We start from the raw sequence: 27644 nt of genomic DNA on the forward strand, positions 1-27644 counted from the left end.
AGGCGACGTCAACCCGTTGCCCCGGCTGGAAGCACCGGTAAGAGAGGGGGGAGAGCGGGGGAAGGGGGGTGAGAGAGGGGGGAGAGGGGGTGGGAGAGGGGGGAGAGGGGGTGGGAGAGGGGGGGAGAGAGAGAGAGAGAGAGAGAGAGAGTGTGTGTGTGTGTGTGTGTTAGTTAAATGGGGGTATAGGGTGTGTGTGTGTTAAATGGGGGTATAGGGCATTTCTGGAGTGGTGTTAAGGGGGCATTTAATAGAGCACTCTGCCTCCTGAAATGCCTTATACCTCCCTATATGCCACTCTGCCCCATAATATGCCTTTTAACCCTCTAAATGGCAGAGTGGCATATAGGGGTATAAGGCATTTCTGGAGGCAGAGTGCTCTATACAATGCCTTTTAACTCCCTTAATGCCACTCTGCCTCCTGAAATGCCTTATACCTCCCTATATGCCACTCTGCCCCATAATATGCATTTTAACCCCCTAAATGCCAGAATGGGATATAGGGGTATAAGGCATTTCTGGAGGCAGAGTGGCACATAGGGGGTCAAAAGGCATACCATGGGGCACAGTGGCATATAGAGGGTTAAAAGGCATATCATGGGCCACAGTGCCATATTGGAGTGGCAAGCCTGGGGGCAGATGTGCGTAACTGGGGGACAGGTTGGAAAATACAAGAAATAAAAACAAAAAAAATATTTTTCTCAATCATAGCTTTTATTAAAAAAAATAGTTTACATGAATTAACATTTACTGGTAAAACTTTTTTCCTTTGGGGTCGTCTTATATTCAGGCTTTTTCTTTTTTTCCTAAGTTAATATTCAGATTTTGGGAGGTCTTACAATCAGGGTCGTCTTATAATCGAGCAAATACGGTATGTGTTCTTATAAAACCTATTACTTCTCAGAATCTAAAGATTTTCTGACTTCCGTAGGTTGTATTCAGACAAGGGCTTCAGCTGTGCTGTACCACGAATTGGGATACTCAGGTATTATTAAATCAGAATATAAAATTAATTAGTCAGCTCCTTTAAGATTTCACCTTTTACTGTGAGCCCTCAAGACTGGAGAAAAATCCCAGTGGTATCCAGTGTGAACCTCGGATGGTAACCAGGCATAGTGTTCAACAATAATTGCTTGCCAGCAATTTGAACAAACAAGCAGAATCTCTCAGACTTTCTTAATTGACGTTTGGTTTGTAATACACAATGTAGCCAAGTATCCCCTAGGGATTGACTAGCTGATAAGCTAAATCATGACAAAAGTTTAGTTTTAGGCTTAATAAGAGAGTCCCATTTTTATCTGTATGTATGTATCCTATTCATACACAGTACTGTGCAAATGTCTTAGGCAGGTGTGAAAAAATGCTGTAAAGTGAGAATGCTTCCAAAATAGACACGTCAATAGTTTATTTTTTTTTTATCATTTAATAAAATGCAAATTGTGTGAACAGAAGAGAAATCTAAATCAAATCAATATTTGCTATGACCACCCTTTGCCTTTAAAACAGGCAATTAATTCTTCTAGGTACACTTGCACAAGGTCGGTGATTTTTTAGACATTACATTTCATTCATGCCAGTACATTCATTTTAATGCTGACTTGGCTATATTCCGTATAGAATATAATCTAATAATAGATAATAATTATATAATATAATATAATATATATCTCAAAAATGAGTTAGAATTTCCGTGTGCTAAACAGCTCTTCATAGGAAGGTGGAGCTCCTGATTCTAAGCCTCCCAAACACACAGTAGATGTCAAGGTCTCATTGTTTGGAGAAGGAATCCATGCATGGCACATAGGAGATTCAGTTACTGTAGAAAAAAAGTGGCAGTAATTCGGTTATGTTTTTGAGAGGATGATAAGTGCCACCTGCTGAAAAACCAGAGCATTACAACTGCTAATTCCACTTAAACTTAAAACAGTGAAAGTTATCTTCCCCCAAAGAAATGAGAAATAGCTTACTTATGTGTAAATGCATGCATCAATTCTTAATTATTTAATTAGCCCATTGAGCTGCCCTAGGGTGGTCATTCACCCCCTTGTAAAGTAGCTCTGGAGGTCTAGCCTGCCTAGGTCAGAATGTGTCACTCATGACTAGCAGGACATTGTATACAATATCCACAATGCAACTATATTACAAAATATGTTGTATGACGATATGGCTCAAAATGCAGCATTATCCTGTTTTCCCAGAGAATGCGTGATAATCTTTTAAATTTTTCTGTGCAGTATTGCAAAAACAGAAATGTGGCTGCAGTCTTTGTGGCAGACATCTTATTAAGTGACACATTGGCAGCAAATATTTCCAAACCCTTCTCAAGGGCATTAGTGACACAAATCAACAAGAAAGGACACATTTGCTTATTTGTGGCCACCCATTATGCTTCTGTGTGAATTTGAAGGTTTTGACCAAACCTTAGGGTTGAGTTGCCCCTTCTGCCACACAGGTGCCTCATTAATGGTGTCCAGAGAAGGCTTTAAATTCTGAGTTAACGTGCGGTTCAGTCCTACTCATTCAGCTCCTTGGTAAGCAATTTAAGCAGAAAAATTAGACAGGACTTGCCAAACTTGACGTACTTTGATGTGGTGGCGGGCTAAGCTATACATGACCATATAGTGTGACTGAATCCCCAATAATTATGCCTTATATATGTGTTTTCTGAATGGTATCCGCTGGGTATCTGATAGATTGTTGCTTTGTTTTGCTTCCCAACTCTTAGGACCTTGGACGAGGGAGAGCATGCACACAGATTTTAAAAAAATGTTTTAGCAATAAAAACCATTTACCGCATAAATCTGAACTGCTCAACGTGACTACCGTGACTGCATGCCTTGAAGAAAACCTTGTGCGTCTCTTCACCCAGCATTGTATGCAGCAAGCAACCATGCAACGCAAAACCAGAATCGCTACAATAAGTAAAAAGACCCTGAAAAAATCAAAGGCATATATGTTTAAACTGGTTTAAAACGTATGCAATTATAGCTTGGATATATACATATATATATATTGCATTTGGATTCGTACAATTTGCAAATTACCGGATTTATATGAAGCCCCAAAAACGAGGGTGGTCATTCACCCCCTTGTAAAGTAGCTCTGGAGGTCTAGTCTGCCCAGGCCTATGTGTCACTCGTGACTAGCAGGACATTGTATAAAATATCCACAATGCAAGTATAATACAAAATATGTTGTATGATGATATGGCTCAATATGCAGCATTATCCTGTTCAAATTCATGGGCCCACATACCCTCACGCTCTTTCCCTTTCCTTCTCCCGCTTTCTAAATGTTTCTCTGCCTATTTCTGCCAAGCACTTCCACTTTTGCCAAGCACTTCCACTTCTGCTGAGCACTTGCGCATCTTCTTCGTTCTCTTCTCTTTTCATCTTTTATCCTCTATCTTCAATTTGCTATCTTCTATTTTTCTCTACATCTCCGCGGACATAACCAGGTGGGAACTTAAGCCAAAATGGTGGATCTTGCGGAGATGTCCTCTCCCTGATCTTCCAATCAGGGGAGAGTACATCACATAAAGCGCCATCATTTTGCTCTCACTTGAACTCAGGGCAATATGGCGGCGTTTGCTGTGACGTCACTGCATGCACCCCATTTTGGCAAAAGTTCCTGATGGGTTATGCCCGTGGAGATGTGGACAAAGATAGAAGAGAGGAGATAAAAGATAGAAGATGGAGGTGCAGAAGCGGAAGTGGAAGCGGTGAGCAAACGTGGAGTGTGACAGTGAACAAGAATGGGACTGTGAGAGTGGTTGTGGGGACTGGGCAACGAATTTCATTCCCAAATTAAAGATGTGCCCAAGTACCTATGATCAAATATCTTTTTATCTTTCTCTTGTTAACAAAATATTCAGGGATACACACATTTTAATAGCCGAACATCATTCACATGTCTTGCCAAGATAAAGCTCATTTGGAGGGGGCTAGAGTTCAATTTTTATTTGCAAACTATTATTGGCAAAAATATCAATCTGTCCCACACTTGAGAAGGCCCGGTAATTGCAGAACAGTGTCAGCAAGTCTGCAATGTCTAACATAAAAGAACATGCAGCTCAGACTAAGAACATTGCATCTTCCATGCATCATTATTTTGAAGGAACAGACCCTCTATAGGACCCAAAACCATCTGTCCCTATTTTTTGGGATAACAGAATGTTTGCTAAATATGACACAGTGTATATTGTAGATTAAATATGATTTTCAAATGTTAGTTTTGTTCTAAATGATTTTCTCACTTCCAGAAAGTATAATTAATGAGTTATAAAGTCACCTAAAAATTCTCATGCACAAGCCGTGACCCCTATTTAGACTGTTGAAAATGTTAATGGGTATACAAGACCCTGTGGCGCTAGCATAATGAGGGGGACGATGAAAAACTACCAATAACATTAAAAATGACAATATACATATTTAAAGATTACATGAACACATATTAAGACATACTGCAAGCTTACAATATTTTAACTAAAACTTTAATGTTCTACAAATTTAGTCACTTACATTTTTTCCCCAGCAGATCAGAACTGTTTTAAAGTATGCCAGGGCCACTAATGTAACAGAGCTAGCAAACAGACTAGTTAAACTGATGATCTACCCTTTTTTCTAAAGAGTGTGTCATTATTCACACTTAAGGAATCAGTAAAACATTAAATTGTATCATTCTGTTACTAAGAAGTAACGTTCTGTTATTAAATTTCAGCGCCCCGTTACTACATGCACAGAAAGTGATAGAATACTCAGGTACACTGGAACCCAAACTTACACCTTATTTATAGCATCCTGCTGGTAGTGAATCAACACATAATTGGTTTATTGTTCCAGCGTGGCGTAATCCAATTTTGATTTAAATCACAATTTAAATCAACAATAGAACAAATCTGATTCAAATTGTTGCTTTAAATCAATTCCCATTGACAATAGAACTTATATTTCTGTCATAACAAAATGTGCCTGTCATAATAAATTTCTTCTAAAATACCAACATGCACATTTATTATTCACTAGTTGGCTCGGGCTTAGGCAGTCCAATGGCAACATGATCTTTTCAACGTTTCAATGGCAAGTGCAGTGACAAGTTCACTTACAAGTAAGCATACATCATGTCCAAAAGTAGGGGTGCGCTAAAATTCTCTTACTCCCTCATGCCTGGTTTTCCGCCTCTTTTGACAGTCATTGAACCACTGCTGGTGTCCTAGGGCGCCCCCATGAGAAAGTGTGGCTATATTCCAACCCTGCATCTTCCTGTCCTCTTTCTTGTCCCCAGAGGCTTTTATCTTTTCTGTCTTTTTTTCTGTTTTTCCCTCCCATGATTGTCTCCCTCTCTATTTTTAGCTTTTTTTACATTCTTCTCCATTTTCCCATCTTTTTTTTTTCTACCATGTTTCTATTTCTCCCTGTCTCACATTTACCATCCCCACAATCCCACTCTTTCTCTCTTCTTATATCTCCTGCATTGTCTTTTTCTTCTGCTTTTTTTATTTTCTTTGTTACACTCTGTTTTTACCCCCTTCTGCCCTTGTATGTGAAATATGTTTTTTTTTGCCAGTTTCCTCTCTTCCTTCTGTCTCTCTGTCTTTGGTCTGCACTCTCATGTAACCTTTTCTGTTTTGCTCTCTTTGCACCTCAACTAAATAAATTAAACAAACTCACTAAGGGCCCCTTGTGCTTTCCTACCTTGGTTTTTCCTCATCGTTGGTTTGCTCCACCTACTTTCACAAAAAGTCAAATGCAGTTCCGATTGGCCTCTACTAAAAACAGGAAGCATACTTAAGTATACTTCCTGTACATGCTCAGGAGCACTCTCATCACAGTTAATGGCAGACAAGCTCACAATTAAATCAATGGGAATAGAGGCAACCAATTACAAAAGCCGAACAGTTTTTAATTCTCTGCTTTAAGTAGAAACAGGAAGGACAAGAGTTAATAAAACAACAGTCTATTTTTCTAACTTCAATAACTAACCTGTGTCAATTTGCTTAGAGCATGTGACATGTGACATAAGAGCAGGCACTTATAAGTTGCAGCTACAGAAATCTAAAAAAGTCTTTAAAGTTTTTTATTGCTTTATTTAATTATGCCTTCAGAAGAATAAACAAAATTACAAACAATGCAATTAATGAGTTCCCTAAGGAACATCACCTTTAAAATTTTGTTTTCATTTTCATAATTTTCATAATTGTTTCGAAACAAAGTAGCTTTTTTAACTAACAGATAACGATATGATATGCCGTTCCCAGGCAATTCCCAGATCAGCAGACCAGGCCAGGTGTTCTGACCACATTTTTTTTGGATGCAGCACAAATTATTAAATGATTAGGTTTCATAGCGCCATCAGTAACTTTTCTGTATATACTAATAAAAAAGTGTGTGCATTTTATTTGTATACTAATTTTAAAATGTGCTGAAACTTAAATGTCTATAATTTCAGATACAGATGAAAATTCCGCAATCTATCCCACTGCCCGAGTTTGCTGCTTCAATCTCAGTTCTTCCACGTCTCCTTTGTTTCACTACTTCAATCTACTTTGAATACCTCTGCTAGACTCAAATAATTTCTTATTACGCCAGTCCCTCCACTGGCTTCATTATCCTTGAGGCTCACATTTTAAGTCCTATTGCAAAGCCCCGAACAATACTGCATCTGCTTATATTTCTGTTCTTATCTCCAAATTGTATCCCATCTATCCTCTTCTGTCTACGACCTGCATTAGTGTCTCCAGGAGTTCACCTACGCCGTGGAATTATTAACCATGTTTTGCTAAATCTACTGGTCCTCCATCTTTAATCACTCACTGACAATTCTTATGCCTGCACAACTTTTAAACCTGCTCCCTTGATACTTTGTAACTTGCATGTGGGAAGGAGATAACCTGTCCCTACTTCTTGAGCAATAACATGTCCTGCGGACTGAGCCATCTGCTTGTTTACTTGGCATTCTCTCAAATCAATTCATCCTTGTCCAGTAAGTGCCTTTGCATCCAGTTTCTATCATCCACCACCTGCTAATAGATTGAACGCAAACAATAGCTGGGTCCTATACATCATAGCGCATTATGTACATTTATGTACAACAATGTGATTTCTCTTTACCCTCTGTGTACTTCCTCTAGGCCTCACTCCTAGTACTATATGCTTGTCCTTGAGTCCATATTTTAATGTAATGTGAGATATGCCCAATCATCTATTTTTTATACTTTAAAAATGAATTTGGGGGAGATTTCATTTTTTGAAGAGCAGCAATTTAGAGATCTCTAGACATTTATTTTTATATACATATTGACATTGTTTCTACTCTAATCGGATAACTCATACTATATTTAATTATGATTCATTGTTCATAGTGACATTAGTGGTATTCCATTCAGGAAACCTTTTATATGTTTTGGGTTTTTTTTTTTTTTTTTTTTAAAGAATGTTCTTTTATATTAAAGAAATTCACTAGTTCCCTTTTAATGTAATCTTGGAGTTCTCCTTTTGATTTGTAGGTGCATACAGAGTCTCAATGTTCTGTAATATGAGACATGGGATGAAGCTGTAATACGTCATAATCCATGATGTCAGTGAGACTGACAGCGCAAATCTACATAGATCCACTTGGCAATTGAGTGTTGGCATAGAGAGTCATTTTTAAGGACATGTCATCCCCTGCCACTCCCTTGGTTTCTAGACCTGCTGACATATATTTACAATCTCTGAGACTGCATTTCTAGGCTTATAATGTTCCAGTATCAGGACACAACTGGAAAAGGCCTCTGGTAGGGACGTTTTAACGGCCCAGTCACTATCACCCAGGAATCCCATCTCTATCACTACTAGGACATGTACAGTAACAACATTTAGGAGCGGAAACAAGGCTCTCCACCTCTCTTGCACAAATTAAAATACTGAACTTGGGTCCTTAATTAGTCATTCCCTCAATATGGCCCCAATGTGGCCCCATCTTTGTCCCTATCCTTGGTTTACCACAACGGTCAGAATAAACAATAGTACGTCATTCTAGTTAAAAAACCCCATCTAGCATGTGGTATAATGAGGTTTTATTTGAGCCTCAGTTATTGCTACCTCTTCATTCTGTGCTTGATACCTTTTTAATTAAAAAGACAACTGGCACTCATCATCCCGATACATTCTTTTCAATCAGCCTGCTATATTATGTGGCTGTAACAACACACAATTCTCCATTTAAATGTAACAAGTGCGAGCTGAATTAACCGGTTCTGGAAATATAATAATCATTTGTTCCAGACAGATGCAGAGCAGAGCACTAAGTCTTTGTAACACAATCATATATTCTCAATAGGCATGAAAAATGCTTTAAGTGTGTAATTTTTACTCACCATACATACCACACGTTCAATGGCTGCTCGATATAACTAACACATCTGAAAGTTAAAAATAAAAAGGGATTGTGTTGCTGATGAAGGCAAAGAAGACCGCCGTGCAGACATTGCATTAAACCAAGGGCCGGACTTACATTTCTGTGAGGTCACACGGGCTGGGACAGGCTGTCTAAAATATAAAATTACAAGAACACCAACAATGAAAGATGATAAAAAGCATAAATAATGTTATACATAAAAAGATACTTAAACACAATATTATTAATTTGTTCGAAATTGCAAGAACTTGGGGTGTTGGAATCCTAAACATTTTAGTTAGTTTGACAGGTAAAGACCACTCAGTTATTGTATGATATATTACACATTTGCTGTGGGTAGTTCTACCGTACCAAACATAATAAAATAGGAGAACGAGCTGGATGAGGTGACAATGTCTATTTAAAGCACAGACTCCAGTAGTCCAATTTTAATGGTTACTGTATGGCAACCCAACAGATTTTCCTGCTTACTTTCCTGACCTTAATCTTTGCTTGGCCTCATCTTAGATTCAGGACCTGCCCATCCCATGCATGTTTAAATTACCTCACTGTATTAACCCCTACCTCTTCAGCTGGGAGTCTGTCCCGCTTACCTACCACCTTTGTTGATATGCATCAAATTATTCAACAAAATGCCCATCTAGAAATTATAATGTCATCCATCTAGCAGGGCTATGTATATAAAAACATAGATTGTGACAGCAGGTTAGAGCCATTTGGACAATATTTGTTCTGTCAGCTGTAAAACCTTGGTCCTAGGCATATCCTTATGCCTTATGTTCATTTTCTGCTTTAGTTTGAACGTATTTCGAGATTGCATCTTTAAAAAGCGGGTAGCCCTAGACAATACATATCTTGGAATGGTTATTAAAAGTAACATCTTTTGGGTATAATTTCTCCTTGGGTTTATGGAATTTGAGTTTTGATATATGAAAAAGAAGTTTTTTCCACTTTATACTTTGAGCTCTGTTTCATTTTATACACTCGCTAGTGATACTTGTACCTTGTCGCTGTTGATAGGTTTTATACAATGTAATTGGAAATATTTCTTTTTTTTTTTTTTTTTCTCCCTGAGAACTCAAAACAAAAGTTGCAACATCTAAAAGCCATATGAAGAATGGAGCGAAATAAAACAGATCGATACACAGAGATGTCTTGGCTGTTTCCAAATAACTTTCAATCAACAGCTCCGGGGACTGGCACCAAGATCTTATTTTAAAGCGTAGTCTGCTGACACCGTCACCTAACATTTTGGCTGCCACAGATGTGACCAACAAGCTTAAACTTTTTAAGGGCTTTGATGATATTCCAATAAATAGTGGAAATGGGTTGGAAAAATCGCTATATTTTTTTACTTTATTTTTTGTAATATACAGATATAACATTTTGTCGCCCATCCTCTTAGCCATTTGGAAGGAATTTCAGCAGATATTAGGCTATTATCAGCTAGACTCAGCCAGTAGTAAGCGAAGGTAATGTTCTAGCCTCATCTGTCACAGTCGCTTCCTTTTGATTTTAGTGAATGACTCTATCTTCCTTTGACACCGTTCAAGGTCACACCAGTTGTTCTCGGAGACAGGCCCCGACCTGAAGGCTTTTTTTTTTGCTCCGTCATATGTTAGGGAGTACAGCATTACAAAAGCTGCCGAAAAACAAACGCGTGGGTTTACAATTTATGAGGGGATAAACATTCTAAAAGAGCTGAAAATCTTAAAAAATGTATCAAATGCACTAATATACTAAAATGCGCATATAAATATATATTTACACACATCTTAAGGTAAAGATAAATAAAATTGTGTTACCTGAGGAAGTGTTAAATAAACCATTCCAGTTATAGGGCTCAGGAAGAAGGAGCGCAATGTTTTCATCCTTATTACCAGTGTGAAAATCCTATTTAGATATGATCTCACAGCTGGTAAGTTGGTCTCTTGCGTGTTTGAAGTTCTCTGCTCTGGCTGCTGAATTCATTAGGGAGTTTTTCTGTGTGACCAACTGATTATGGGAAGCAGCAAGTGCTGGTTTACAGGGTGTTAACAGTGAAATGAACATTTGTTTCACATCATTAGACTCTGCGGCAGCAAGAAAACTCCAGACATCCATATATATATATATTCAAGCTCTGGACAAGTAAATGTACACACAGGAAAAAAAATCATTATACTTTGGGTATTAAAATACTCCAATATGCAAGGCAAGTTATGAAAAAAATACATACCGTGTTGTATAGCTCTACAGAATACGTTGGATATTTACAAATGATAATCCAATTCTATGTGACATGCATTATTTAATATGCACTGGTGTGAATAGATTGGAAGCGTGCAATAGCAGGGCCCTCATTTTTTACCGGTATATCTTCATTTTATAATTCTGCTGTCATTGTAACAGTGCTACAGAACATTCTACAGCTCTAGAAACTGAAATAATAATATACAGTTCAGAACGCATTGATTATTACTTTGGTCCTTTAAAATAATAGTTGGCTTTCATTCTGATTAGAGGCTGCACTGGTTAACGAGGCCCATAAAATTATTAGGAGACTATGGGTGACATAGGTCAAGTTTCAAGGAGGGTCCCGTCTATAATGCATTTGAGCTGAGAATATTTAACGCTATGTCTCCAGACTTCACCGATGATTAAAAGATTTCCATAATTCATTCTACTGTATAAAATTAATTTCAGTACATGGGCAACATGCAAGATCCATTGGACCAAAATGGGCTATAAAGTATGAAGACATGGTTTGCTAAGATTCTCCACAGAAGTAACACCTCTTCAATCCACACTTGATCCAGTTATTGAACTAAAAGCATTAAGAGTTGACTTCTAACGACCTTCACCCATATTGCACAGCCAATTTTCATCACTTAGAAATGACAGAACATATTTACTTTTTTGGGTTAGTGTAATAGCCACATCATTATTCAAACAGACCATTTTTCACGATCCAGATTACAATGAAATGTACTTCAACCTTACTGTTTAAGTAACCTTGTCTGTCAAAGGACTAACTCCAGGAGTGCTTGACTGCACTTAAAATGAATAGGTACTGTACTAGATGTGCTACATCCTCAGCTTCATCTGTAAATTGACTGACAAGTATTTTTCATTTTTAATGATTATATTTCTTCTGGAGGCTTCCCAACGGAATGACGAAAACAAGTAAGTAGTATGCCTAAAGCGAATACAATCTGTGCCTTAAAACCACAGACCTCTATGCCTGACATCCATACAGGGAAATAATATTTAAAGGGATATATTTCAGGAATTAATATTTTTAGTAGACGTAACATCAAATCACAAGCTGTAGATCAGGCCAACTGAAGGCACCTGCTTTCCATAGAAGACAGATAAATGAGAAATATGCACTAAAAGTTGATGTGCTCAACTGTACTTTGAATTTTTAAAAGCCCTTCATAGAATTGCTATAAAATGCCAAATTTTCCAGATTTTTGACATCATTCTTCTGAATGTATATATCAATGCTTTTTATATATATATAAAAAAAAATCATTTGGACAAAATGGAAATCTAAAAAGATAAATTCCACATGCATGGTAATTGGGAAAGTAAGGTGTGAACAGACAACATATTAGTACTACTTTATTAGCGAACACCTAACTAATGAACCCTATTGGCAAGCCCAGATTGGCCTTCGACATTTGCACCCCTTACTTACCGAGGCAGCCAATCCAGCAGATCAGGTCCTGCAGCGTGCGGCTGCTGGCTATATATGTTCAGCTTTACGCTGCTAGATAATAAAGTTTACTATTTTCCCAAAAAAGGGACTCTTACAATATATGATGTTCTAGATATAACTGCTTTGTACCAGTAAATAAATTGTTATTATGAAAAATTAGGTTGTTAGAATAAAAATAAACTCATTACACAATAATGAAATTGTCTAGACTTATGTAGTATGCCCTCTAAGAACAATAGAAGAAGCTGTTTGAATTATGAACTCATTATTCTTACTAGATAAAGTGGACGTGTGGCTCTAGATAGAAATGGAACTCTGAGTACTCTTTCATTTTGCTTTTACCAATTGCTCACGAGGTAAAATTAGGCATTGTGTATACACATAAGAAGTCAAGTAAAATGAAGGAAATTAAATCATTTACTCTGATAAATGCCCTGTCTTAATGATAATGGGCCACACTAAACATACACAGGCTCTTATTGTGTAAGAAAGTTTAATACTGTGTCTACTTAATGTCCACGCTAAACTAATTTGATGGAGGCGATAACTAATATGCTTGCTAATTGGAGTATTTATTCAAAGTGATTTGCAGAAATCAAATTGGGCAAGGATTCTTCTCTGTGGTCACAAAGTTATAGGGAATAAAGTCTAGCTAGTTTTACATATATTTAACTTGTACATTTTACTTATAAATTCAGTACATTTGAGCTACCCACCCACTCAACTGGAGCAGCCATCTTATTCCTCTAGTACAGCTGATGAAACTTCAGGAGTAGGTTGACCACATTGACCACCAATTTTTTCCAGGACAAATAATAACGTGACCTGTTGCTGGCCAGCACATGTTAAGTTATATCCTTCAGTATGCGGGATGCATAAACTCACAGAAGAGAAACATTCCCCATACTGCATTGATTTTAGTCCAAAATCTGAGATTGGCGCTCTGTAAATCTGAAAAACATTGGTATATTGGGATATTGTCTATTTTAGCCCTGCTTATAATAACATTCACACTAATACCTTATAATTGCTTGTAACAAATATTTTCATACGAGGCCATGATGTCAAAATTGTACGTGTTCCTTTAAAACGATTTCACTGTTATGCTCTTCAATACAAGTTTTACCAGTCCATACTGGCCATTATCCAGGGTATGTAATGCTCCACTAATTAGGCGATGAATGAGTTCATAATTAACATTGAGAGTGTTACTCAGAATTAGTTACCTCAAACTAGAAGTTATACATTCACAACGAAAAGCAATGATAGTTATTAATTAATACAGGCAACAAGCAGATGTACAGGTGTTTCGCTTGTACAAATAATGTTCATGTTAAAGATGCTGTTCCACATACTCTGTTTAATTTTAATACTTGTAACTATATGCAGCATTCACCATTCTTAGTGGAGTTGAATGATCAGACCTTTCCCAGAAGTAATTATTTAATCAAGTAAAATTGTGCTACTTTAAAAAAAAATTAGTGCTGGGAACAGTTAATTGTCATACGACACAAAAAAACAGGCACAAAACTGTTTCTTTGTTGTTATACCAATATCCATAGAGTTACTAAAATGACAAACTGGTGAGAGTTGATTTTGTATTTAAACATTGGCAATTAGTGCTAGTTATAACTAATGTGTCTGGTAGAATTGAGTAGATCAAATTGAATATTACACATCATTTGTCCCTGGTGGATAAATTATTATGGGCCAGATGATCCTTATTCCCAAATTATCTATATGTAGGCCTTTCTTGTTCGCCTGTCATTGACTGTATGTGACAAACAATGTTTGGGTTCATGGGTGGACAGCTCCTTTCTTTCCCTAATCCTTTGGGAGCGATTGGAGGGTTCAACGTGGGACAGAAGTGTAGGAACAGCTTTAATGCTTGCTCTCACTTTTCTGTTTATTCCCATCTCACTTGTTGTACTTTCATTTCTTCCGGCTATTTCTTTTTTCTTTTGCGTGGGAACATACATATCTTGGTTTGGCAGAAGACATGCAGACCATATATGATGGAAGACATTTGAGATGTAGGAGGACAGAACACTGCAAATTCTGAAGAAAGAACATGTTAACAACATGCAAGGTGGCCAACTACATTAGTGGACTCAAAGGTCATGAGTGATTTTGAAAGAAGAGGTAAATTACTTTACCTGTGGACCTAAACATTAAGAGCCTAGTGAAGGGATTGAAGGACAGAAAAGGTGTTTGTGGACATTGCAGTAGTATAAAGGAAGGAGAGAGAAACAAATACACATTTTACTTAAAGAAGAAAATAAGAAATGAACGTAAGGTATCATTGTTTTTTTTTTTAATTTCTATTTATAATCTGTACTTTTAACTACATATAAACAGATGATTTGGGGCGCAGGTACATATAGGGGAAAAAATAATATAATATAGTGCAGAGTGTATAATCAATAATTGATGTGAATTGTGTTATAGTTGCACTCACAAACGATATAGATGCTTCAGACCCACGAGAATAAAGTGGAAAAGTTCCTTAACTACAAAAACAGAAAATTAACTTGCAAAGACAATACATAATTATATGATTTTAAATCACAAATTAGGTTTACTTTGTGAAATGCGAATGCCATATTATCTAAAGGTCTGATGCAAGAGGACCACTGAAGGTACCTTGGGAACATTTCTGCCAGTGTTAGTTAATACCCAGTTATGGTCCACAGGAATTATTGAATTCTTCAATGAGCGTGTACATAAATTTGTAACAGTTGATCTGTTGCAAGTGACTTCTTGGGGGCCTTTGGGAACTTTTCCAATTAGATGTCTCTAGCAGCGAGCACCAAAACGTTTTCCTTCTCCCCCTTGGACATTTCTTCCTCTTCTCTCTCCCATTCACTGTATGAACCCCTGGCGCACCCGTTTTCTTATTGAAACATTCTATTACTACAGTGTAGACTAAGCCCTGGATACACTACATTCTTGTTCCAGATGGGCAGTAGTTTATCACACAGAAATGGTTAAGGTAGACTGTAAATTTTGACTGACAACTGCAAGGGGAAAAAATGTTATTTTTCTGCAGGTTTTCAATGCGATATGTAGTGTAAGAATATTTTTTTTATAGAATTTGCCTAAGCCTTAGTCTAGCCAGCTGCAGCCTGGAAATAATCACAATAATTACATTGTTCTTTCTTTCTTTTGAAACCTAGAAAACAATGTAGAATGTTATTTGTGCAGCGGTAACCGTACACCCACGCCGCTGTTTCTGCATGTCTTACGCAGGAAAATAAATGAATGAAGGTTATATTAAATTTATGCTTAAAATTTAAGGCTGGGCAGTAACTCAGTGCTATATACAGCTGCTCATGGCCAAAGTACTAACCAAATCATATCACAGTAGGAAGCACCAAGAGATGATCAGAAAACGCAGTCCTGTGTGCCTCTCAGCAAAAGCCATAATCAGAAAAAAAATGCTTTATGATGTTTTTCTTTCCTGGAATCTTAACACAAACACAAAGGTACCATAAGAAAATGTATCACAAAAAATAGGAATGTTTTTATGGGATGGTAAATATAACAATACACAGTGGAACTCACATACTAACAAATACATTAAATTATGATTTGCCTCATATGTACTGTTTAGGATACCTCCATCACGATGATGTTTTGATAATCTTTAAAAATACTTGATATCTTAGGGCTGCCCAGAATCTGGACCGTTATGCTACAATATCTCCTTCGGAGTAGATATATTGTAGTATCACGGATAACGGAGTATATGTTATATATCTACAATGGAGGCTTCTGGTGTTAGATGAGAGATATGTATCCCATCATTGAGGGCCACAAACCTGCCAGAGCTTAGAGATTACAATGCCTTTGTTGTATTTATAGCCTAAACAATTGGAGTGGGATTGACCAGTAGAAGAAGCGGTTGACATACTGTATGGACAAAGTGTATGAATGAACATTTTCTGTTATACAGTATATGAGAACATGGTACTGTTATGGATCCCATTGTGATTAGGGGTATAAATATTTTGGTATTACATTGCATGTCCAGGAATGTTAGATAAACTATATGAGCCACTGATGGTTGCCATACTTATGTTCAGCTCTTCAGGTAGAGTAGTGTCTCATTTGATTTTCTTTATTGTTTTGGATATTAAACATTTTCTGTTGTTTATTATGTGTTAAAACTACATGAAAAATTATTTTAATAACAACATTTGTATTGTTCCAAATGCTTTGATTTGTTACTAAATCATCTCACACTAACATGAAGATGTAACCTATTTGTCTTTGTAGAAATCTACAAGCATATTCATCACGCTCTAAAAAAAAATCTAGGAGCAGCAGGGAGCATGGAATTAACTCTCACACCCATGGAATCTGTCCAAAGTCATTTCTATAGCAGAAGCTAGATGAACACAAACACTAATAAATCACTGAGCTGCGTGCCCTCCAGATTCTTTGTACAATTTGGTACAATCTGGATTGAGAAATGGTGACACTATGTGGCTGTGGAAAGTAACACATATTTAGTCCGCATTCAAATGTAAACAGGTCACACCTTTTGGTGCAGTGGTTTACAGTTTACACATTGCTATGAATAAAACATGTCAGTTCTGACCTACAGCATTATAACAGATGTACATGAAAGGGAGTTCTAGGATGTCCATAGGTATGACATAGATATGTGAGAAAACTCTGACAAATCTTGTGTTATCCAATATATTTTTTGTCCTGACTTTTTATCCCTTCTCATCCCTTTTCTATTGCAAAACTTGCATGAACCAATCAACAACAATCAGCAACTTAACAATAGGGGAGGAATGATTATGTACAGCCTGACAAGTTAACATGGCTGCTCCCATGATATACACATACAATGGTGTTTATTTTAATAGAGATATTGCTTATGCTAATCTGTAAACACAATGACTTGGGTTTAATTAGTGTATTTAAAGGTAAGAGTGGAATGATCATCTGACTTCTGCAACAGTAAGGCCCATTAGTAGGGGTTGCCATATCACCAATTTTGAAGGGGAACATATAGATACATACAGATACATTTCACATGTTCATGACCAGCACATGCCATGCACTATGTGGGTTTCCTGTAGGTTTAAATTTTCATAGGGTTTGACAAGACATTCAATTGACTAGGTTTTGATTGATCTCCTTATAGCAGTTGCATGGTTCATGTTCCTGTGCTAGGAAGAAATGTGCTTAAATATGGCTTTACAGTGCAAAAGTTTTAAAATCAGCTCATAAGATATGTAATGATGTGTCTGTCTCACAAGATAAACTTCAAGACAGATGGAAAGAAAATGCATGCCATGTTTTGTGCTCTGAATGTGTTCCCTTATTGCGGCCAATTAGCTGGAGGGTTTTTATCATGGATGTCTGTCTGCCAGACAAACCTATAGGATGTATTGCTTTACGTAATTAATTTAATGTTCACCACCAAAGCCAATGTTTCCAAATAGTATATAGACGGCTACATAGAAGAATTCTGGTCAATGCTGCGCTAAATGGTTGGGGAAACCCCTTTGGGTCTAAGAGCAGCATAAAGCAGCCTCTTTGGCTAGAAAAGTAATAATTGCCATGGTGCAGTGAGGCGCATAACTCTACATATAAAAAATATTTGGGTTTGGGCTAGAAAAAGTAAAACTATAAAGGAATTTTATGTTCAAGCTAAGCCTACGTGAATGTACACCAATAGCTTCGTTCCCACTATTGTTATTTGCCAAAAAAAAAATATCAAGAGTAGTTTGAATCATCTTCTAACATATGACTTATAAGAGCTACAACATGTGTAGTTTTTTTGGCTGTACTGAGGTTTTTGATGGAGAGTTCATAAGTGGATACCTACATCTGTAGTGGTGGTACAGAAGTCCTTCAAAGGCAAACCAGAGTTCCTGGTTTAAATTATTGATAACACTCATAACTGCATATTATAAATCTGTCCTTTTGTACATAGTTTGCAGAATAACTATCATCATCTCCAGGTCAATGCAACAATTATTAAAGACAAGGATGTTACTCTGATATCTCAATGTATTACATGCTTAATTGCTGCAGGGATACAATAATAAATTACATGATCCCTTCTATCAAGAACAGAGCCAGTTATTCAAATTAAGAGCAAAGTAAGTTGCCACTTGTGCTGCCAGCGGGTTCAAAACCATTAAAAAACAATGATGGCGCCATGTCTGTTGGCAGGGAAGAGTTAAGAAATCAATACTTAAGGATGTGACTAAGTTAAATAAAAAAAGATTGATCCCAGAAGAAATATATTAGTAATGTCAAAAACTCCCTGAGGAGTTACGCTTTGTTATTATATCTTTATTTACTTTACTTCCCTTGTTTAGATTAATGATACTGTAAGTATGTGATGTTTCCAATAATATAACAAAGCTTGTGTTTGTGGGGTAACAAAGGGGCTTCTTACCTTTGCCATTAATTAGCACCAGCACTGGTTAGCTGTACACAACATGAGAGTGCTCCAAAAATCCTCCATTGTATGATCAATAACATTAAAAAAATAACATAAAAATCATAATATTTTTTAAATTTGACATTGCTGACATTTCATGGTCTGTTCTGTTATCATTATGTAGTCAGTGCTGTGTACCATATCAGTACATAGCAGCACCGACAATCTGTGTCTGCTTTCATGTTATCTTTTACCTTGTTTATCATATTGAACATCTTGTTTTAATGCTTAGAGGTTAACACAGTAGGAGAGTTTAAACATGCATGAAATAGGAAAATGGCTTTACTGAATCTAATACGAGGCCGAAGACTGATTTGAGTCTTTACAGTAGGAAAACAGACAGAGTAGATGGGCCTAGTGGTTTTTATCTGCTGTCTAATAATTATCTATGTATCAAGTTGACTTGGTTTTTTGTTCAGAACAGAAGTTTCAAGATCTAGTAGTAGCCATTCATCTGTAAAAGTGTAATCTATAACCTTACACTGTTCAACAGAGTATATATCAGCTTTCAATAAAAAAAGCTCCAAATTAGTGAGCAAAAAGGTAAATATTGTACTTGGTATATACCATTAAACATTGGTTACCTGCTGCCCTTTGTCCATAAAGTGCTATCCTTAAGGTGCCATCTAATCTTTTTTTTCCTTAAAAGAATTCCCATGTTGGCAGTTTTGTAAAGGAGGTTTCATAATTTACACTTGAAGAAGAATGCCTGGCATCCTAAATTAGTGAAGTGATTTTAGATGACACTCTCTAAAGGACGTTCTTGCCTTTTGCATTTGCTGGTTCATAACAGCAGTAACTGTGGGCAAAGGAGAAGTCATATACAGACATTCACTGACTAGGGGATATTCCACAAAAAAGAGCCTCTTCAATGAATAAGTTCAATGATCTCTCCTAGTAATTCACCTCTGGCTGTAGATCAAACCTTAACACTTGATATTCCCCTCATAGACATACAGAAAAGTAAAAACAGGGGATATAAGAAGGGTTCCAAGGGTTACTAGTTTGTCACATACACACATCTGACATGTCTTCATTGACTATTTATATGATCAAGTAGCACAACTGTCATAAATTACAAATCTCATGGTCTAGGACGTTTTTTAAAACACTCTTTTTTTATGAGATCCCTCCATTCCTGTGGATTCACCGGACTGTTCTTAGGATCATTAAAATAATCAGATCTGAGCTTTTACACTCCAGGGAACTGAATCCAAAAAGAAATCAAGTATTTATAAAATGAATCTCCAGCACTAAACAAGGTAATAGTGTATAGATGTCAGGGCTCATAAAGTTTATAAAAAATCTATATGTCTGATGCAGCGGTGTCCTGCCACTGTCTGCAAGCAGATATAATGAAGGTAGATGGTTACAGTCTAGTAATTCTAAACAGCAGATTTGTTTTATGTATACTTCCTATGGACTGGGTTTGCTTACATGAACTCGTTTTTCCTGAAGCCGGTGGTATCCCAGCATAAACTCAGTCATGTACTGCAGTTCTGACATGGTATATACAGAAATAAGTCTGAAGACAATCCTTAATTAAATCCCATTCTTAGGTTTTCAAAGTGGTGAAGGCCAACACATCTACACATGAATTATGGCGCAAAGGCCAGTCTGCCCCAGTAATTGATAATAACTCTGGGAGTAATGGGGCCAGAAAGAGCAGATTAGATTACATTTTAGTTTAACCTATAGCTCCATATAAAACTGGTTTGTTAAGGTTCTCTTTAAAGAAAATTATTGCAGAATTGCAAAGGAAGTAAGTCTGCCTAACATAAATCTGTCACTGGTTGATGGTGACATTAATCTTCCAGTCCTGCTGTTCAGAGGATAACATGTCAGATGACATAGGAGTCTCTCAGTAGGTAACCCTTTTCTGGGCATGTCTGATATAGCTATAGTTCCATCTTTTGTAAGATAAAGGAAAAGGTGTACTGTTGGGCAGGTTTCTTCATGTTGGGTAAAAAAAGGTAGAAAGAAAGATTCAGAAATGTAATATTGGGTAACTACTGGAGGGCTCAAAAGTGTACAGTTAAGACCAGAAGCCACCTGATATAAGCGTAGACTACAGCTATTTTTATGCTAGAGCAGTAGATCTGGTCAGCATGGGGTACTTTGTCTGCTGTGCCAGATGGGCCGTATGTGTGTGTATGACTTTTTATTTGACCTACATTTTTTGATCAGTCTTTTTTAAAAAAGGGGTAAATATTATTTTATGATATATCCACTGCCTGCATGCTGGACCATTTCGCACACAGCATGGAGGAAGAGAGACAAACCACTCTCGCAGGTAAGTGGTGTAGGCATGCCCCCCGGGCAGGTTGTTTGAGGGCAAACATGGCACAGGCAGGCTATTTGGGGGGCAAAGATATCACAGACATGCTGTTTGGAGGTCAAATATTACACAAGCAGGCTTTTTGGGGCATTGACAAGCTGGTGTCAAAAATTGCACAGGGGCACTGACAAGCTGCTTGGTGGTAAAGATGGCACTGACAAGCTGTTTGTGGATAAATATGGCATCAACAAGCTGTTTGGGGGCACTGACAAGCTGTCTGAGGCAAAAGATGGCACAGACAAGCTGTATGGGGCAAATGGCACAGACAAGTTGTATGGGAGGAAAGGATGGAACAGACAAGCTGTTTGGGGGCAAAGGTGGCTGTAACAGCTCGCAAAACTGTTACATTCTCCCTGTTACATTCTCTCTCCATCCTACATGCAGATCAAGGCTCTTAAGGGTTATATATAGTGTAGTAAGAAATCATCTCTGCTTCTTTGGGACAGGTCTGGAGCTACACACTGTGGGACACCATGTCCCGATGCTTCATTGCACTCCTAAGTGTGAGAAGTGCCCAGATGTCTACAGTCGACCTGCTACCCCTTTGCTGTTGCCCTAGGCTGCTGTGCACATGTCCTTGTAAGCAGAAATCCAAGTTAGTTCAGTGCCAGCTTGCAGCCAGCAGAGGGAGAAATATGCTATATTCCAATAAACATAAAGGATTATCATCTCAGTAATTATTTCAAGGTCATTGCATCTGCATGAGCAAATTCACAACTGTGCTTTAGAGATTATCCTACCACCAGGTGACATTGACCACACTTTTTCTCTGAGCCCCTGATGTTCGCCTCTTCCTAACTAAATCTTCATCATTAACCCATTAATAAAATAGGGCCTTTAGACATCCAGCAACAGCAGGACATGAGCTAATTCTCTTTGCTGCTACCCTTGGCTTAAGCAGAGGCAACATATATTTCCTACATCTCTTATAACAATAAAGTTCGGAAATAGAATCCATGTTTCATTTTCTCCCGAAGCAAAACTAAAATGCAGCGTCTGAAAGAAAACAAAAGAAGGGACATGATTGCATAGAAACACCTGTAGACGTTAATGAGAAATTCACTTTGATAAAGCACTTATCAGCTTTTAATAAATAAAACCCCTTTGTCACACTTGCCAACTATGTCCAGTCAAAACCGCATGGAGGAGATTAATATTTGTTCCTAACCATGCTTAAACCATTATTGCAAAATTGGCCATGACCCAGTAAAGTGGTGTATGAGACAGGGGATCTATCATTTTCACGCAGGATACCGATACCTGAGATCCAGTGCCAGGAAGGGGTATTTCATATATTTCAAATCGCTGGCAGGGAAATAATTGAATTAATGTTTCTCTGCAAATATCCAATAAAGGAATACTTGGCCATTGGTTCTATAAACTGCAATACAGATTTAAATATGTTTGTATGCCAAATGGTATTACAACTTATTACATAAATAAAGAGCCAATATCTTACAGAAGATATTGGCATGACTTCCAAACCCTTAGATCAGAAGAGATACAGCTATGTTAATGAGTGTCCAACATATTAATAGGTAGAGCCATAAATCTGGCTTCTTAGTTAATATATAGGCCAAATATATATATATTTTATCTCCTTTGTTCATATGTCTCCCATCTCTCTTTGTCGTATAGTTTACCTTCTTCTTTCTAGAACAAAGTCTTTGTTTTACCTCATTCTGATTTTCCCCTTTATCTTATCTCCTGGGTATCTCTTGTCCCAGTGCCCTTTCCCTTTTCCCCCTTGCTCCCAAATCATCTTTCCCCTCTGTGTCTTGCACACTTTACCATAGTCTCCTTTATTAGATTGTTCTTTTTTTGTCATTTTGATGTCTTCTAAGTGTTCCTACTCTAATTATTCTCCCTTCTGATGTGGATCCCAGTCTTTTTAATACTACTCTTTCTCTGTCCTTCATTTCCATCTCCTGTCCCCATTGCATTCCCTTTCTACAACATGTATTTGACAATCCTAGTCTTCCTCCTGATTTCTTGCAATCCAAGGCACTGGAGGAATCACTGGATTAAGAGGTTCATGGGCCTGGAGCTTCTTGTGTGACTATGACATCATACTATGCAAAAAAGAAGTCAAGCAGGCAAGTACACAATAGTGGCAGAAAAGCCTATTAAAATAAGTATGACCGTGACAGGTACTTTGGCAATATTCCATATTCCTCAGTACAGTACAATATGAGACCCAATCGTGTTCAAACTGAAAACATATTAGTGGAATGGAAGGATAATCTTCAAAGTTCACAGTCTAAGGAATTCCACAATGTTGCATTTATTTTTGCATGTTATAAATTAATGGTTGTGGTAGTAAAATATATAGAAGAGCTTCCGTTAACATTATTATTTCCAAAGAGGGGGTATATTTATACCCAGTGCACAGACTGTTGCTCTAAAGTGTAAGTATGATAGTATGTATCATTGTGATTCAAAGAGATCAGGGAGGTGAGATGCATTCCTTCCCACCACATCACCCCCCACTAATGCTGTTGACACCATGCAATTTCCCCACGCATCTAATAAATATGTGTCATGGTGTGTGTTAGACAGGACCCTGCATTAAAAGGATAACTCGCCGTCAGGCTGCCTCATTAAAATACATCGTTTTAAGCTTTCATTGTCTGCTGAAAAATCACATCAATATGGCAACTTAGGAAACAAAAAAGTAGTTTTATCGTCCCTCACTTATTTATGAATTACCAGTTCATTTAAATACATATTAAGTGAGGATTTGCATTATATTTCCAGGAGCTGCAGCTTCCCTGTTAATTTACAGTCACATAAATGTATGATGTAGTATGTAATTGTATGTGTGGCTCAGCTGTGAAAGTGTTAAAACAGACTTATGTATTAAAGTGTAAAGTTCTGTGTTGAAAAGACCAGTTTCACTGGAATCTGACGTCACAGTTTAACAGCATTTGGGTCAATGGTAGATTTTAGTGCTGATCGATCCTGGTTAAATTCTGTATGATCACTCGCAGCAATTTAACTCTTTGTCTTTTTGAGGCATGAGGTATTTTACATGCCGTTAATTAGTCTGAATTATTTAGTTTACTTAACAATGACATTATTTTAGGCAGATTCAAGTCAGTTTACATCCAGACATAGTGCTATGAGACTCACACAGCTATCTGGGCCATCTTGTAAGAGCCCCAAAGAGTTGTGTTTTGAGAGGGAGCCCAATATGCAGAATGGCCGCAGTCATATGCATGACAATTGCACGCATCATTGCCTTCAAACCCCCCCCCATTCAAATGCCTAAAATAAAGACACAACGCATGACAGGTTTGAATGTAATGGCCACAGGGTTCGTTAACAAATGTAAAACACAAGGCATCAACCAGAGACCCCCTCCCCGGGACCCACCCCTTCTTAAATTAGGACATCATTTGTGGCCAATCCGGCCCGCTCCCGCCACATTTGTGGCCAATCCCGCCCGCTCCCGCCACATTTGTGGCCAATCATGCCCGCCTCCTTACCTGATTTCCCGCGCAGTCCCGCGCGGCTGCCCTCGAGTTGTTCCCTTACGGCGTCCCTTCTCTTGCTCCGCCCAGGAACAAGGCGGAGTCACAGGAAGTGACGCCACATCACGTGACTCCGTTTTGTTCCTGGGCGGAGCAAGCTAGGAGACGCTGTAAGGGAGCAGCAAGAAGGCAGCCTTGCGGGACTGCGCGGGATTACCTGGACCCGCAGGTACAGTGCCTGACCGCCCACTCCCGCCCGCAGCCCCAGCAAGACCGCCCGCGCCCGCAAGTTTTTTGGCGGGTCCCGCGGGACCCGCAGCACCCGCCTCCCAGTGCAGTCCTCTACTACACACCTTAACACGCCACATGCATTACTCTAAACGCCCTGCAAATTGCTTTGACAAAGCTATGGCTATCAAAATATTGCACTAGTGCGGAAAAATCATTCGGCCCAAATCTAACTGCATCAACCTTATATTTTTCCTAACTTACCCATAATGTGAACCCCCTCCTAAATCGACCCAGCTTCACACACCACTCGTCCAACCCCCATATCCTGAGTAATTAACCCCCTTCTATGCCTACGGTGAGACTTGCACTGTCATGGAGCCCTTGCGCCTCCCCTGTGCTTCGTCTTCAGTGCTTACTTCCAGTACCAAAACAAGGACAAGTCCAACTCATACCTGCAGGATCCATGTTCAAGCCTAGTCCAATAGTTCAGGTGCCAATGCAGATCCAGATGGCAAGCAGGCGTGAGAAGAACCCAAAGTAAAGGACAGGGATATAGGCAAGCATAAAACAAAAAAAGAAACAAAACATACACGTAAGCTCTAATTATATTATATGGGAAAAGCAATCAAAGATATGTTACAACTACATGGGACTTAAATATCAAAAATATCTGTGCAGAAGAATGTGTTCAAACAAACTATATCATTTAAAGTGATATTAAAACAGAACGTGTCCATTCTCTTGGTCTGAGCTCTTTCGTCTTTCTGTGTTGGAGAACTCTTCGGCGTTCAGAAATGTTATCACTAATGATAACTGACATTGAACTAAAAACCATTTTCCCCATTTTCCAGCAAAATATCCCAAAACAAACTCTAATCCCTCTGGCTGAGAACCAATTAAAGAACTACTTGGTATAGGCTATTAGCATTTTAAAATTAATTGGAATTTTGCTATAGATAAGACATACTGCTACAAGAATGCAATATGTATCTGATTAGAATTCTGCAACACGCTCAGAAGATTTCATTCAAAGAAACAGTAATTATAATTCTTGTTTTTGCATTAGGATAGACAGATTAGGATAATACACATGGCATAATGTAAAGCGGTTACACAAGAGTAAGACTATTGGACACACCTTCGAGCAAGGAGTTAAATAGTAGTCATACATTTTTGGGGAAGCGACTAATCTTCCACTGGCCAAGGCATTTCTTCAACTGGGAATTAGCCTTGAAATAATTCATGTAGAATCTATCTTTACAAGGACAACTATCAATTGACTACCTTTCAATGAGCTACTGATGAAGACATTAGGTGGATCTACTTTACCTTTCCTATAGCAAAGCCTATTGTTTCCAGAGCAGTCAAAATCAATGGCACAGCCAGAACACTGCTAGATTTATTGCTGTAAACCTGGGAAATACATTGGAAGCACATGAATACTGTTTATACATTTATATTATGTTTATCTATTTATATTATATTATGTTTATATATTTGTTGCCAACTTTATTAGGGTGAGAAGCGCAGACAGTATTTTTGTTTTTTGTATACATTGTACAGCCAACACACTGTATTTGCAGCATGCTCACACTGTTTGGTAGGCCTCATATTATACATTTGTATTATTTGAGCCTGAGACTAGCTTAGCGCACCGACATTTTTTCTTTTCTCATAATGTATGTGAGTCCATGGCATTGGTATGAGTCTAGTGCAACTATTAGAGATGCTGAAAAGGATTAGCCCTTTATCCTCAGATGTTGAGCTTTTGGATACTTTGCAGCCTCTGGGACATGGAAACCAAGGTGAAGTATAAAGGCAAGGGATAGTCTCGTAAACTAAGACTACCAAAGGGTCAAGGCATGCAGATAATGATCTGGCCATCTGGCAAACCAGGCCTGGAGCGCTGATGGCTGACAGCAGCACTCACTCACCTGATCTGCTGCAACGTGTGGCCAGGCATATCCAGGTGCGGCCAGGCATATCCAGCCGTCAGCGGCACTTAAATCATCATACGGCCGCTGGTCTTAAAGTGCCAGGGCCAACTCATCATCGCCATTGCCCATTTATATCATTCCATCCACCTTGATCACTTGAAGAATGGACGATGATGCTGAATACGCTGTCCAATGCCAATATTCACAGTATATGGAAAGGGAGCGCTAAGATAAAAGAAGGTAGATATTAGACTTATGCATGGCAAGCAAAATAGATTCAGACCAAATTTTATGATAAGTTAGAAAGGTAATACAAAATACATTGGTGTAAAGGTATCTTTAATATAAATTAAAAATATAAATAGAGTAAAAAGAGTCAATCTGACCAGCAAAAAAGAACTTACATTAAGTCCAAGCACCCAAAGTGCATCAGTGCGTGAATGTAAACAAACCACTGATTCTGGAATGAAAATAAAGTTCAAATGAGTCCTTCCAAACGCGTTTCGCCAACTTGGCTTCTTCAGTAGAAGTATTCTCAATTCGGTGAGTAGTTTTCTTCTGTTTCTGTAGTATTTTTATAAATATTTCCGTATAGGTGTTGTCCCACGTCATCCCTCTCTCGTCCAATGGTTTCGTTGCGTGCTGTGTACGTCATCGCGTCTTGTTGCGTATGGATGTATTATGTGCTGTCCGTTTTTTCTTTCTTTAAAGGTGGTCGTATTCCGTATATGTCTGAATTTCCGTGTACGTCATCACGCTCTGTTGCACGTTGTGTGCGTCATCGCGCACCACTCGTCCCTCCTCTTTAATGACTATCGCGTCTCGTGTATCTTTAAACCCCGAGATCGACCAGAAGTTTCAGCCTTCGTTTGGGGAGATCATGCCGCGATTCTCCCAATACATGGGAAATGAAAGAATACAAATGGTTAGAATTAATCTAACAGGTAAGTGAACTTGTAATCGACCGCTATATCTGAAAAAATGGACCGGACGGGAGGAAGACGGGACAGGAGGAAGACTTGGAGAATACAGAAGAAGGCAAATACCCCGAGTGTGTTACAACCCTTTCTAAAGTGTCTATGCAAATATTAAA

At 38.1% G+C, this 27644-nt stretch overlaps 1 protein-coding gene across 1 annotated transcript; it reads right to left on the minus strand.

Annotated features, from left to right (window-relative positions):
* Positions 1 to 1678: 1678 nt before the first annotated feature.
* Positions 1679 to 27206, minus strand: TMEM207 (transmembrane protein 207). The gene is made up of 7 exons (XM_053460373.1): positions 27159 to 27206; positions 25944 to 26027; positions 10203 to 10358; positions 8494 to 8528; positions 8357 to 8401; positions 2793 to 2932; positions 1679 to 1816 (listed from the first exon to the last, which is right to left on the minus strand). The coding sequence occupies exons 1-7, from the start codon at positions 27204 to 27206 to the stop codon at positions 1680 to 1682; spliced, it is 645 nt and encodes a 214-aa protein (XP_053316348.1). The 3' UTR covers position 1679.
* Positions 27207 to 27644: the final 438 nt, after the last annotated feature.

This window comes from Spea bombifrons, chromosome 3, assembly GCF_027358695.1.
Source record: "Spea bombifrons isolate aSpeBom1 chromosome 3, aSpeBom1.2.pri, whole genome shotgun sequence".
Classification (NCBI taxonomy): domain Eukaryota; kingdom Metazoa; phylum Chordata; class Amphibia; order Anura; family Pelobatidae; genus Spea; species Spea bombifrons.